Source organism: Vigna umbellata, chromosome 1, assembly GCF_029865625.1.
Source record: "Vigna umbellata cultivar VRB3 chromosome 1, Vumbellata_1.0, whole genome shotgun sequence".
Lineage (NCBI taxonomy): Eukaryota > Viridiplantae > Streptophyta > Magnoliopsida > Fabales > Fabaceae > Vigna > Vigna umbellata.
Window position 1 is genome coordinate 108988432 of NC_142165.1, and position 14985 is coordinate 109003416.

At 34.5% G+C, this 14985-nt stretch overlaps 3 protein-coding genes across 3 annotated transcripts; 1 reads left to right on the forward strand and 2 right to left on the reverse strand.

Annotated features, from left to right (window-relative positions):
• Positions 1 to 141: 141 nt before the first annotated feature.
• On the forward strand, positions 142 to 2573 carry LOC124836575 (cytochrome b561 and DOMON domain-containing protein At5g47530-like). Its single transcript, XM_088105544.1, has 3 exons — positions 142 to 1225; positions 1601 to 1855; positions 1952 to 2573. The coding sequence occupies exons 1-3, from the start codon at positions 602 to 604 to the stop codon at positions 2267 to 2269; spliced, it is 1197 nt and encodes a 398-aa protein (XP_087961670.1). The 5' UTR covers positions 142 to 601; the 3' UTR covers positions 2270 to 2573.
• Positions 2574 to 3568: 995 nt separating this feature from the next.
• Positions 3569 to 8002, reverse strand: LOC124836571 (inositol-phosphate phosphatase-like). Its single transcript, XM_047311745.2, has 12 exons — positions 7591 to 8002; positions 7455 to 7510; positions 7323 to 7373; positions 7152 to 7232; positions 6960 to 7063; positions 6801 to 6885; positions 6014 to 6068; positions 5888 to 5931; positions 4776 to 4844; positions 4587 to 4687; positions 4447 to 4503; positions 3569 to 3953 (listed from the first exon to the last, which is right to left on the reverse strand). Exons 1-12 carry the CDS (start codon positions 7601 to 7603, stop codon positions 3857 to 3859), a joined length of 813 nt encoding a protein of 270 aa, XP_047167701.1. The 5' UTR covers positions 7604 to 8002; the 3' UTR covers positions 3569 to 3856.
• A 2014-nt stretch (positions 8003 to 10016) lies between these two features.
• On the reverse strand, positions 10017 to 14097 carry LOC124836561 (putative MO25-like protein At5g47540). Its single transcript, XM_047311735.2, has 11 exons — positions 13597 to 14097; positions 13353 to 13514; positions 13149 to 13267; positions 12756 to 12830; positions 12336 to 12429; positions 12203 to 12262; positions 11428 to 11496; positions 11078 to 11176; positions 10701 to 10745; positions 10499 to 10601; positions 10017 to 10406 (listed from the first exon to the last, which is right to left on the reverse strand). Exons 1-11 carry the CDS (start codon positions 13690 to 13692, stop codon positions 10330 to 10332), a joined length of 999 nt encoding a protein of 332 aa, XP_047167691.1. The 5' UTR covers positions 13693 to 14097; the 3' UTR covers positions 10017 to 10329.
• Between the last annotated feature and the right edge of the window lie 888 nt (positions 14098 to 14985).

The following is a 14985-nucleotide window of genomic DNA, read 5'->3' on the forward strand; positions in this document are numbered from 1 at the left end:
ACTACTCTCCCACGATGGGCTGAGAAGACTGGTCCCCTTGGACATGCAGGCTCCACTCATGATGGAGCTTCTTAAATTGGTGTATGAACTCCAAATTCATCATCAGAAAACGATAGATGCAGAGCTGAAGCGTTCTTGGTAGAAAAAATCAAACCACCTTAATCCTAACGAGGAAAAAGGAAGCTTCCCAAAGGATACTTAATTCTTATGATTGCTGTGGAAGGAAGGTTTCCTCATTTATTTATCACCTGTTTAATTCGTCAATAACTTCAACATTATAAAAACAAATTCAAACAACTTTTTAATTTCTACCTTCCGTCCGTCCGTCCCAGTTGTAGATTCTTGCACATCAAACAACTCAACTGCCGAAACCCACCAACCCTTATCTTATAAATAAACTAACCCCTCCTTTTCCATCTCTCTCAATCTCATCATCTCCACCACCTGCTCCACCTGAAAGTTCTTGTTTGCATCACAAGAAACAATTTTTCTTTTCGATTCTCCAAACCCATTTGCTACCACCAACCCTATACACATTCTCAGCTTGTCAACTCATTTACCAATTGGCACCGGTTAAGGTAGATTAATTACAGGACCAGACATGTTCATGGGCAACATGTTGAGGATGGTGTTGGCTTTGTGTGTTTTGAGCAGCGTGGTTGTGACATCCTCGGCTCAGACGTGTAGAAACCAAACATTCTCTAACAGGTTGTTCACCACATGTCGTGATCTTCCACAGTTGACGGCTTACCTGCACTGGACGTACGACCAGGGGAGTGGGAAGTTGGAGATAGCATTCGTGCACGCGGGAATCACCTCGACAAACAGGTGGGTGGCGTGGGCCATCAATCCCAGGAACACTCTGGACCCGGCCATGATTGGAGCCCAGGCACTGGTGGCCATTCCTCAGTCGAATGGAGGTCCAAGGGTATATACCTCATCCATAGCGAGCACCAGCACGCAGCTGGAAGAGAGTGAAATCAGTTATCCGGTGTCGGGGTTGAGTGCCACCTACGTGAACAACGAGGTAACCATTTTCGCCACTCTCACACTTCCCAACGACACCACCTCCTTGGTCCACGTCTGGCAAGATGGATCTGTCTCTGGCAGTACCCCTCAAGAGCATAGCCACGAGACTTCCCACCAAAACTCCAAGGAAACGTTGAATCTTCTTTCCGGTTCCTCCACTCAGGTGACAGGGAATTCACGCCAGAGAAGAAGAAACGTAAGCACCAAGGACCAATCTTTGCTTAATGTTTTCGATCATATCGTACATATCAATTTTCTGTTTTTTAAGTTTATTTCGGTAGAGGGTATACTCGAAAGTGTTTGTCTAGTGAATGTGTCAATTCTGTTTTCTGAAATTTTGTTTTGGGGCGTTTCAACGCAAAACTTGAAGAAAACAGAGAAGGGTGATAAAACATTTCTCAATTGTTTTGTTTTCTTAAAAATTTTTGAAATCATAATAGATTTTGGATAAGAAATTAATTGTATAGAATTGATTTTGAAGACAAAAGAGTGAGAGGGAATCGAATAGGGTCGGTAGTTTATTTTGGTGTTTGAGTAGAGATGGACTGAGTGTGGAGATTGTTAATTTCAGACCCATGGAGTGATAAATGCGGTGAGCTGGGGCATACTGATGCCAACGGGTGCCATAATCGCAAGGTACTTGAAGGTGTTCAAATCTGCTGACCCGGCTTGGTTTTATCTTCACATCGCTTGCCAAGCCTCTGCCTACATAGTTGGTATTTCCGGATTCGGAACCGGTCTCAAACTCGGCAGTGACTCCGAGGGTGTCGAATACGACACTCACAGAGCGATTGCTATTGTCCTCGTTTGCTTAGGAACCCTTCAGGTACGAGGTTTTCTTGTTATGACACCATATACAATATATGCTTAAGTGATGTTGATGGTACTGACAGAAAACTACATGTGCGATGATTGGATGCAGGTGTTTGCATTGTTCTTGAGGCCGAACAAGGACCATAAATTCAGAGTGTACTGGAATGCCTACCACTACTTGGTGGGATACGCCACCATATCCCTCAGCATCGCCAACGTTTTCAAAGGGTTCGACACCTTGGAGAATTACGTAGGGGATCGCTACAATGACTGGAAGCATGCGTACATTGGCATTATTGGAGCATTGGGTGGCATTGCTGTGTTTTTGGAAGTTATCACATGGATCATAGTGTTGAAGAGGAGAAAGTCAGAGAACAAGTTGCCACACGGAGAAAATGGTGTTAACGGGTATGGTTCTAGGCCATAGCAGGCGTAGGATATAGATATGACGTGTATGTAGCCAGATAGATATTGCTTTCTTTTGTTATTTCTTCTATTCTATTGGTGTGTTGTTATGTCGTTGGACTCCTCTGTATGATGTTGAGGGTATCTGGGGAGTGCTCCAGCTGCTTAGACTATCAGTTTTGAGGTAATTCTTTCATAGGAAAGTGACTTACTTTCAGGTTCTTGTTTTATTTATATTGTTACTGCAGGGTATACGTTGTATCGCTTTCTTTTACTTCATATCTGTATTTATGATTAATGATTAATTACTTCTTACCATTGTCTTACTCATTCTACAACATATCTTGAGTTTCAAATATCCTTTTGCGTTCCGCGGCAGCAACCTTTTTCCTTCTTGGCCTCGTGGCCACATTCGTTACATTCTAATATTATTAAAAACAATTTTAAAATAATTTAGATAAAAAAAAAGTAAAAAAAAGGAAGTCGCACTTTTAGGCATCATAATACAAACATCCTTCTTGTCATATTTGTGCGAGAGAATAGCACTTTCACAAACTTTTATTGGAAATGGAAATGGAAATGTAGAAGAATATGCTAATAAAGAGTTGTATGAATCAATAATAATTAAGTATAGTTTCCGAAACATGAAAGAACATTTCCATTCTTGAAAATAATCTTTTAATATATATATATATATATTTACCATAGGAACTGAGGCTATAATTTGATTCCTTCAAACTCAAAAAATTGATAAAAGATTCAGAAATTCAACTGAACAAAATAACAAGAAATGACCTAAGCGAAAAATATAAAGCTCTTTCTGATTGAAACAACTCATCTGATTTAATATTATATTAAAAGTTGGTTAAGCTTCAATTATAGTTGTAAGTAGCAGTTCAACGTTTAAAGCATACAGCTCAGATTCCCAGAATACATTGCATTTAGGGGCACAAACACAATCATTGACTCGACCTGAATTAGATTAGACTTGGTCAGGCTAAAGGAAATCATTGGGTTCTCCAATTCCTCCTCACCATCCACCAAGAATACTGGATTTTTATAATTCTCTGTTCTGCTATCGACACAAGACTAGACCAATCATTTTATATATTATATACAATCATAATCACAGTTGTTCATATATTATGAAAATGTAAACCAAACACGGTCCAGCCGGAAGCAGAGATACGTATGCCAATTTACTTTATAATAGGATATAACTAACCACTTGCAATTTTCTCAAATTTCTGTCAATTTTTATTATTTTTATCATTATACCAACTACCTAAAATATACCAACTACAAAAAAGACTCAGCCATCTAATAATTAAACAAACTGAAATTCAAAAGGAATTAAAATGAGATGAAACAGCATGACATATTGTATGGCTAAACTATACATTATTCTAAACTAAGTCGCATGGCTAAACTATCTGAGATTTTTGAACTAGAGAATAGAATACTAAAATTTTGGTAATGTCATACAAGAATTAGAAAAATAATTGAAGTCACGCGCATCCACACTACAAAGCATTTTACCCAAAGGGAGAAACGAGTTAACATGAGACTGACTAAATTTCTCCTGGTCTCGCTGATTAATAAAGGTTTCTCACAGGTTTTGGCGCACAACATCAACAAGAGCATCCTTCAAGAAAGGGTTGGAAGCTGCTACTCGCTGAGATGTGATGTCAAAATCAGCCCCAGACCTGAAGCAAATGAACCATCAGATATTGACACAAGTTTGTGCTTTATAGTTCTGAATGAATAGAAAGGACTTCCCATATTGCATGAACATCCAACTACAATTACATAAATGCCCACGGGATAAAGATTCACCCAAGTAATAAAATAGCCTACCTATCTAACAGTGCAACCAGTCTAGTAGAACAGCATGACATATTGCAAAAAACCCAAGTCCCATAATCACTAGAAACAATATCAAAATCCAGTATATAAACAAGGATAAACCTCAATTTATAAACCAATTTTGGTGGATTGAGTCAGACCTAAGCCACTTTCTAATATGATAACAATGTCCATCTTAGATTTTAAAGGATCATTAAGTAATGTCAAAATACAACATATATAAGTAAGACAATCCTTACCTTAAAGTTAGTGTTGTTGAGTTTGACTTAAACCATTTTTTTAATATAACATGTTATATTCTAAAGAACAAGGCATCAAATTAAAGACACTTACGGATCAAATAAAACACCTCCAGCTTCTCTAACAATGACAGCACCGCCTGCCACATCCCTAATAAGAAGGAAGAGACGGTTAATCTAGGAACATATCAAATTATCATAATTCCCAGTTATAAGGGATGTTAACATTCCTACCAAGGACCTCCAAAGCCTAGTTCAAAGCATACATCCAGCCTTCCACATGCAATTCCGCATAGGTTTAAAGCACAGGAGCCAGTCATTCGGAGTGATCTCACCTAATCAGAATAAAGGCATGGTTATTATGATGCAATAATATCAAGCTTTAATCCGATGGATTCCAACAGGAAGAACACCTAATTTTACCTTGAAAAGCAAGCTATTAATCCTATTTGTACAGGCATCTACCGTTAAATTGTCACGTTTTGTTCCAACCTGCACTTTCAGAAATAAAAAAGAACTTGATGAGTTTCAAATCTATCTTGATTTGAAACATTTACAGTGAAACTGACACACGTTTGAGTCATCCCCTTTCACGTTAGTATTGCCAAAATATGATAACTTTCATAATCAAGGACTGGAATTGCATGCAATTAAATAAAATGTGTATGGACAAAAGGTGCAAGTCACTGGGGATAGAACTCTTTTTGCACAATAGGTGGCAATAATTTAAGGCATCATGAAAACTACCCGTAACCCGCCCAGGTTACTAGCGGGTTACTAGGCCGTCCCTTGTGGGTTACCTGGAATACAATTTAAAGCAAAACTAGCAATGACATTGACATCACAATCTGCTAAATGATCATACTTGCAATTAGTACAATCTAACTCCCAAAAAGACATTTTAATTCCTATTTTACTTTCTTTTACTTTCATCATCGTGTCACAATGATTGCCTAAATAAATGGAAATGTTTAGATTTTGTACCTTCTAGGTTTGCACAAGCTCAGAAATAGAAAGGCTTTGAAATGTATACACAAAGCACGCATTTCTAATTCGAAGTACTTGAGAGGCAAGTAGCAATCCAAACAAAATCAGAGCACACATATAAAGGTCGAGGAGCATACAACATTATAAATCCAAATGGTCAGGTTATAAATCTATTTGGAAAATATAAGGAGAATATCATGATTTATATAGATCCTCTAACACAGCTCAGGACGTCGATGCTAGGTATTGAAAAGAGAATACAAATGTGTGGAAAAAGATTGACATGTAATGGCACACACAAACTCATACATGCATGCTCCCTAGGTGCTTAGACCAAATAACAGACAGAATGTAGTCTGCAGTTTTTATTTACCAAAAGAACTGGAGGACTATTGCCATTGATATGCTGCAGCAAATGACTATCCTAACAGAAAGTCTCGCTAATGCCCAATATGGGTAGCGAGTTGAACAGAACACATATCATTGGTCCATAGAAAAAGGATAAATGAAGAACTTTCACAAAATCAACTCTAACAAACTTGAAATACCTCCGTGGCAAGAAGCGCGCTTATTAGTTCAGTTTGTGATGATACTGAAAAATTCAAGGCAATATCCATGAGGTAACTATAGTCAATTAACAATAACAATCAAAAGACAGAGATCAGAAGATCCACCTTTTATAGGGTTTCCGTTCAGAAAAGCACCTTTACCATGGATTCCAGTGAAAAGCTACATGTACCATCATAAAACTTCAGTTTTCATACCAAGGAAGGGGGGAAAGCAAATAAAAACTCTTAAAAAGTATAGAATTTAGGCCTAATTCAACCTCTCACAAAATCAACTTACAAGTACGATTTGTTCATATTTATATACTATAATTTAGTTACATTGCTCATATTTATATACTATAATTTAGTTACATCTTTGGTCGATATGAATTTCCAACAAAAACAATTAACCTACCGCAGTAATACCAATATTACTAATAGAAAGTAAGTTATCGAATTTAGGTCCTAAATTAATTACTTCAACGTCACTAGTCCTCAACAAATCATTGCAAATACGTTAAAGTCATTGAAATACTATTTAGAAAACATGAGAACATATTGATTGAAAGCTTTGCCCAACAATCTGAATTTGCATGATAACCAAAAATAAAAACAATACATGTATCATAACCGGAATGGATTCCCTCATGTTAAACCTTCACATGAGTATCTTATTTGAAAATTTTGGGTCTATCTTTCTCTTTAAGTGTACATAAATTTTAATACGATTCTACCTGTTTAATCTTCAAGAAGAGAAAGATACAAAAATCCACATGATATATGAAAATCCAATAGAAAATAGGTTTCGTTTACTTATAACAACGTTTACCATTGAATAGCACGTATGTTTCAAACGTCAGGAAATTTGGAATGGCGTTGTGGTCAGACAGTGGTGCCAAAGAAAGGTTCTCACCTCATTAATGATAGGATTGTAAACAACACCAACTGTAGGAATTTTTCGAATTGTAAGACCGATGGATACACAAACAAAAGGGAACCTAAAAAAGCAGAACTATAATCAGTCCATATAGAAAAGCCAATGTATCAGTTAAAACATCAGAGCAATATTTACCCATGAACAAAATTAGTAGTTCCATCGAGAGGATCAACTATCCACGTGGGTTCGTCAGTCAGTTCCGCATTGCCACCAGCAGCTGTGGTTTCTTCCCCGATGAACTAAACATAAAAAACAACTTAAAATGAAGTCAAGAAGATATTCCGTCAAATATGATTGTGTGTATAGTTGAGGAAGAGATGAATGAACCTTGTGAGAGGGGTAAAGTTGCTTGAGATGATTAAATATGAGATCTTCACATGCTTTATCAGTTTCAGTGACCAAATCAACCTAATGAAAGCAAAAAGAATTATTATCGTACCTTCGATCGTCTACTTACAGTGCAAATGTCGAAGTTAGAAATGAAGGCAAGGCAGAAACCTGTCCTTTGTGATGCACGTTCTTGGTCTGATAGAAACCTTTCCGAATAATCTGCAATGAAAATCGTTTTGACGATCGAAAGTGATGAAACTAAAGAAACATAAACAGAGAGAGATTTAAGTGGGGAACGACCTCACCGGCCTTGTGAGCAGCATCGACCGCAGATGCGAGAAATTGGGAGAGCGAATCTGTGTTTGCAATGAAAATCAAAAGATTTCAATATCATATAACATTCGCAGTTATTAAAATGATTCGATCTTAATCGTACCACTGTCACCCATTTTGTTCCTTCGCAAATCAGAGTGAGAACTTCAACAGCACACTGCTCTCATTCTGAATCAGAAGCCCAACTATATAGCATTTTCAGTTCCATTTCCCATTTTCTCCTCTTTCGAATTTTACTTTGTTTACAAAAACTCAAATTTGGCCCTAAATTATTTTATTTTTTCCTAAACATTTATTTGGCTCTCAATTTCTCATGTTTTGTTATTTTCCTCAATGGTGTTTATGAATTTGTTCCGTTTTCTCTTGTCTATTATCGATTCTTGTCCTGCTGCCGTGAATGAGAAGAAAAGAAAACATGGAAAGCATTCTGCTCTTGTTCTCTCACGAACCTTCTTTCACTGTCTCTCACCCACAAATCATGAAGCAATTCCGTATTTTATTTTTGTCTCTAACATTCATAATATTTCATTTCTTTATTCTCCCAAAAGTGAAAACAAAAGTCATATACCCTTTCATCTATCACTCTCCAATCAACCATCTTTCTTTCTCGGTATGCTTCTCGAAGTTAATCTTTATCCTTTCAAAATTAAAAAAATGTGACCTTCAAATTTGAAATCAAGGCTCCGAAACATTAATGTCATATTTTTCTCTCAACAAGATTAGTCTTTTTCACAAACTCCTTACCTTTTTTTCCTAGAAATTCACGCAAACAATGGTTGTTTGGTGGGAAAATAAAGTGAAGGTTTGAAGTTTGGAGTGGTTTCATGTTATAGGATTAATTTTTTTAAGGTGATAAAAAAATTTCTAAAAGGTTTTTAAACTCTATATCAAATCACGAAGTCATTAAAATTTGATTTTATTAATACTCAAATCATATAAATAGAAATATCAGAAGTATATACATATTATTACTTAAACATAAAAAGTGTTAAGAGCTATAATGAGCTTTTTGTGAAATTATATCTAACTAAAGTATAAGTTTTTCTCTAACGTTAGAAATGGAATAAAAAAAACTAACATCTATTTATTTACTCGTAATGTCTGAGGACCAAACTTAATTCACTCTTAATTTTTTAATAGCCCACTTTTTTGTTACTTTTATTTTATTCTCTGAGTCTGGTTAAATTAAATAATGATATTATTTTACGAAAAATAAAATGTCGAGACACCTTCTTTTCCAAAAAATTTTCTTTCTCATCATTTATTGTGTGTTACCAAACAAGAAAATGTTTCAGTTGATTGAAAAGGATGGGGAAAAGGATACATAACTTTTTTAAAACAGTTAAAAGACAAAAATTGAAATTGCGTCGTTGTTTTGTCTCTGAGTCCAAATGGTACACATTGTTTTCAAGGCAATAAAACAAAAAGTCCATTTATGGGGGACCCTTAGCCAGGAATTCCATCTTAACTCACAAGAGTGTCTAAAAAAATTTCATTTTTCTATTACTTAAAATAGTTATTAATTGCTATCATCACATTATAAACCGTTGCCAATAATAAATTTCTTATTTTTTAATAGTCATTTGAAAAAGTTTTATCTTTAATTATTTCTAATTAATGAAAAATATAAACATTTTATATTGACTATACGTAAGTATTAAACTTTATAAGAAAAACATGTCATGGAGAACACAGCTTAATGTATGTCGTCGGTGTCAAAAGTTTTACACGATCAATTAATTAAGAATCATTGATATTATATATTTATTAATTATTATAAAAATTAATAAGTCTCATTCTTTTTTTTCCTTTTATAACATGAGATTATATATCCATATAAACATGCTTGATCATGCATTGAAAAGGAGAAGAGGTCCTTTTAACGAGTGAAAATAATTTAACAAATATATTTTACCATGAAAGATAAAATGTATGCTTTTAAAACCAGAGAGCTGGGCAAGAAATCGTTCAAGAGTCAATAATTCAATCTTGCTCTAACTCATAATTACAAAAAGGTAGATAGCACAATATTAAATAAACATACCAAACTTTGTAACTCAACGAAAATAGTAGATACTTTCATTATTAGTTTCTAAAAGTCAAAGTGCTTGCCTAATCGGTTTAGAATAAGATTAAATATATCATAATACTTATTAAAGGCTGAATTTCAACAATACTCAATATTTATTAACCGGTTCATGAACTTGTTAGTGCAATTGACCCATCCAATTCAGTTTTGAGATAAGTGGTAAAGATTAAAACGCACTAACCATTTTAGATTTTTTGAAAGTTACATACTTTCTTGACAGATTGTGTTAATGTAAAAAGCTTTTCAAATTTTGACCATTCATTGTATTCAACTCAGGTAAAAAATGCCCCCTCACTGGTATAAGGATTTTATGCAGTGACTTTTTCACCTGAAGAGATCCTAACCCTTAAATAGATTTCGTTGATAACATGTACTTTGATGTAAAGTAGATTTTTCTCTCATGTCTAATAACATCATTAGAATACAGCAGAAGTCCAAAATGAAGAACTAACAGAAGAAATTTGTCATACAAATAGATTAAGAATATTACATGACCGAATACAATATATAAACCAGCTGGTAGGTAAACCATTCTAACACCAGAAAGCCATATACTGCTACTGCGTGTAGCTAATTTTAGTAATTTATTTATTTATCTACGAATTACAGAAACGAAATTAAATTTCAGAATGAAAACACTGGAATTGTGTTGAATGTTGGTCTCATCTTGATGAAGACTAAAAGAACTATATCAATAGACAATTATATAAAGTAAAATGTCGCAATGCACCTTCTCACCTCACAATCTGAAGCTCAAGCAATATCTCTCGGTTCAAGAGCTGCAATTTCTCTTATAACTTGAGCTTTGTCAGCTTCAAACTGTTCATCCTCTACAAAATCCCAATAAGTGTGAGATCATGGGAACACAGTAATGAGAAAGTAAATACAAATTATTCAGAAATGACATCACTTTTTTCCTTACCTTTAGCTATTTTTAAGTCACCCAAAAGTCTAAGAAGCTTGCTTCTGTTTGCAACAAGTATGCTGATGATATCTGCTGGTTTCTTTTGGTTAGCAACAAAAAGCTGCATGACAAGAACAAATCAATATAGAGAAGCATAATTTGAAAGGTATTATGTTAAGAATAACGTTTCAAAATGTGGACCGATATGTAACTATAATACCTTGAAAACATGAAATGCTTCAATCTGTATGCTCTTGCTTGACTCCTGCAGAAAGATATGAGCAATGACCCATTAAATGCTTTTACAAACATAGCAAAAATTCTGAATTTTCTCTTCAACATTAACACACACACACACATGCTCATCAGAAACTCAACATTGATCATATTAATGTTTAGCAATTCCTTACGTTTAGACAGATGGACTAGTAAGAAGTCACTGTAATATTTTAATAAAAATTAAACATTGTCGACTCAAAAACTGCAATATCATATAATAATATATTTCCTTTTTTAGCTTTTGTGGTGGTGGGGGGGGGGGGGGGGGGGGGGGACACAAGAAAGACAGTTGAGAAAACAAGTCATGAAGGACCATACTCGTAGAAGATTCATTAAAATCCTTAGGTTGTCTCGTGAGCTGACATATTGTGTCATTACAGCTGAATTTGAGCGATCAAGTAACATATCTCCCAGCACCTGCAAAAGAGGAATAAAAGAAATCACTCAACAAATATATATGAACAGATTCAATTATCGAACAAGAATAAAAGTAGCAATAGAAGACATATAATAGCAAAGAGCTGAACAAACTCAAACCTACTACTATAACCAAACAAGTAAAGATTTATGAAAACATTTTCAAGAGGATAATCTCAGAATCCCAGACTTCTCATTCTTGCATTATAAAATTAGAGTTGAGATGAATAACAAACAAACTTAGATCATACCTTGACAGCTTGACGCCTTGTAATATAATTGGAAGATTCCAACAGCTTGGAGTTATATTCATCAAAAAACTGTAATTAATCACAAAGACAATGAGTAACAACGGGTGGTAACTACGATTATCATAGAAAGTATCATCCCTACCAAAACAAACTTTAAAAAGTGGTAGCTTTAAACTAGATTCCAAGATCAAGGCAAGTAAAAACACTTGTGTGGTTAATATTCATAAATAAATGTGGTTATGTATACGAGATAAAACCAATACAAAATAAAACATGTCAAGATAAACAGATAGACTTTCTAATGCAATCTATGCAACTAACAGAAAGTATTGTCCCCCTCCCAAAAAAAACGTTTTAAAAAGATTCCAAGAACAGGGTGAGGAAAAACACTTCGGTTGTTAACAATCATAAACAAATGCTGTCATGCATTTACAGCTGTTCTTTGAAATAAGTTTTATTACACAATATTTTAAAAAGTATTTTCTCCAATAACAAATTTCGTATAACTTAAACTTGAAAAAAACAATGATTCATTTTTCAAACTCCCTCTGGAAAACAATAATATCAATGTAAGAGTTACCAAAGAACTAAAATCATAATCTAAATGTGACCCTTTAGTACCAAACTACATACTATTACCATTAAACCTTCACAAATCAAGCATTCCTCCAATGAATCTAGCACCAAGAAGAATATTGCAAGAAGCGAAATATACACATGTGTGTAAACCTAAAAAATCATTGATTTTCTATTTAAATTGAGGGGGATAACCTACCCATTCATAATTCTTGGAAAGGAATTCGGCAACTGTAGATTTATGCCTCATCAAGAGCTCCTGCAACGATGACATGATATAACTCTCAACTTTCCCTAAAGAAAGGGCATGATACCAAAAACGAAAAAAATACCTTAAAAGTAGCTCCAGCATCTGCAGCTATGTCAAAATTTGGAAGTTGAATGTAGTCAAAAAACTTCTTCATATGAGGTGAGTCCAGAACATATCTGATATAAAGCAAAAAGTTACAACATCAAAAGTCACAACTCATAGAAGTTATTCTAGAAACAAATATAATGCATAGGCTGTCTCTGATTTTTCTTCATCTATTTATGCTTCAGTTTCCATAGGGGCTGCCTACACAATAGCATTATCGTGTAGCAAATAACATATATGGAAGTATTGGAATCAATAGCATCACCAATATGACTTCAAGATATAAAACTATTCTAGCATGGCCAAAATTATTGTTTCCACCAGTGAACATTAACTGCTTTAAATTTGAAATCACAAAAAAAAAACACCGTCGAATCTATTTGCTCCTTCCCCTTACTTAGCAACAATCTGGTGTCTTATACACTCTCTCAACATCGCACCGTAGTGTAAAGCCATGTCCATGTTTTCATAGCTACAAAAAGGAAACAACAGAGCTTGTCAATAATATCATGAGAGAATCAACAGAGGGCGAGCGCAATTTTATAAAGAGCACAACAAGAAACAGAAGTCACATGATCACGATAAGATACACAACAGTACAGACTTTCACCTAAAGAAACAGATAAAATGTAGCAATCAAGAACGATTGACTATAATCAACTGGCACCACAAAACTAAATTTACATTAAATCAAAATAGCGAGTGCACCTACCGACTGGAAAGCCAGCTAGAAAAATTAAAAAGACAAACATGAAAGAAACAAAAAGTTTGTCCAACAGTTGTAGCCTACCCAGATATCAACACATCCATGAGATCCAAATTTGTCTCCAAGTAATCGGACGCGATGAGCTTAGACTGAACCTGCTGCCTCTGTAAATTCGCAACAATTTGAGTGGCATCCTTCCGAGCCTGAAAAAATTCGAACAACACAACAAAAATCACCGAAAGAAATGAAATAATAAAATAAACGGTAACGCCTGTATCAAGCAATTACCTCCAAGTTTAACTTGGGAAGACATTGGATAAGGAGACGCAAGGTGTTTTCCTTGAAGAATTCCTGAGTGAGCTGCGCACAAGCCTCGGGGACCGGTTCGGATTCGCTGTTTCCATAGAGAATTGACTTCATCTCCCGGAGGTTTTTGGTGAGTTCGGCCGTCTGCAGAGAAGAGAAGAGAAAAAGTGGAAAACAATGGGAGGCGTAGAATGAGAGGTGCGATGCGAGGGAGAGTTGAAAATACCTTGTCGTCATCGCGGTTGGTGAGGCGGAGAAGATCTCGAGTATGGCGAACGATGTCGGAGGGAGTGCGGGGCTTGGACTTGAAGAGGCTCTTCATGGCGGGGGAATCCGGAGGGGAAAAAACCACCGCCTCCGACGAAGAGCCCCTCTTAGGCCCCTTGGGTTTGGACACGCACACTCCTATCTCCGCTTCTTCTTCTCTTACCCTATCCGATTCCGATGTTCAATTTTCAGTTCTCAACCTTCCTTAATTCACCCCACTCTCCTATCCCTTCACGTGAATTCACGCCTTTCTCATTTTTTCTCTCGTCATCATCATCGCCTTCATCATTTCCACCGTCTCATTCATTCCTCCATCTTCACTTCTTTTCTTTTTCTTTTTTCTTTCTCACATTCTTTTTATTTCTGTCTCTTTCGATATTTCCCTTCCTTGCCGATTTCAACAACCAAATCTACAGACAAAAGACAATCCCTCCATCCATATGTTGCCGATGCACCTCTTACTATATTCTCTTTTTTTATTTATTGAAAATTAAAAATTAGGTCAATTTTGCTTTTTAAGTCGCCATTGGAGGGAGAAACTAATAAGGAAGTGAAAAAATAAAATATATATATATAATAGGAAAAAAATCAGATTATTTAAATTAAAAGAAACATCATATAGATGAATTTATTTTTTAATATTCGACTGAATGAATTTAAAATAAAAAAAAGTGGGAAATAATGTATTGATAAAATTACCGTATTATTATAGTTAATTTTAATTAAATGTTATATTATAAATTTAGTAAAATTATTTGTGTTTAATATTTTTTTATTGTTAAATTTTTTTAATTACTGTTATTTATTATTTTTTTCTCTTTTTTAATGACTTTTTTTTATTGTGAGTGTTTGAGGTAAAGAAGAACACAATTATGAATTAGTGATTGCCTAAATGTTGGAAGATATATAAGATTTTTTATTTTTTTTTGTAAATTGCAAATTGACATGATATCGTGGATTGCTAATTGAAATTCTGATTTTCGAAATTATAATTGGGGTTTTTAATTTTACACATTATTTTCCACCAATCTAACACTTCTTTTTACCTAATAATTTTAACTTTTAACATTTCGTAAAATCGTGCTTCCTTTAATGACTTCAGTATAAATTATTTTAAACTAAAATCGTCTCACAACTTCATTATTAATTATTAGTGCAATAAGTTTGGAATTAAAGTTACTATCTCTTCAATGTAATTTAACTTTTTTATTAAAAAATGTAATTTAATTTTTTATTAAAGTCCACAGTAGAATATATATATATATATATATATATATATATATAACATTATTGTTAAGAAATATACAATTATTAATATTGATTCTCTACAAATATTTTTTAAAATTAT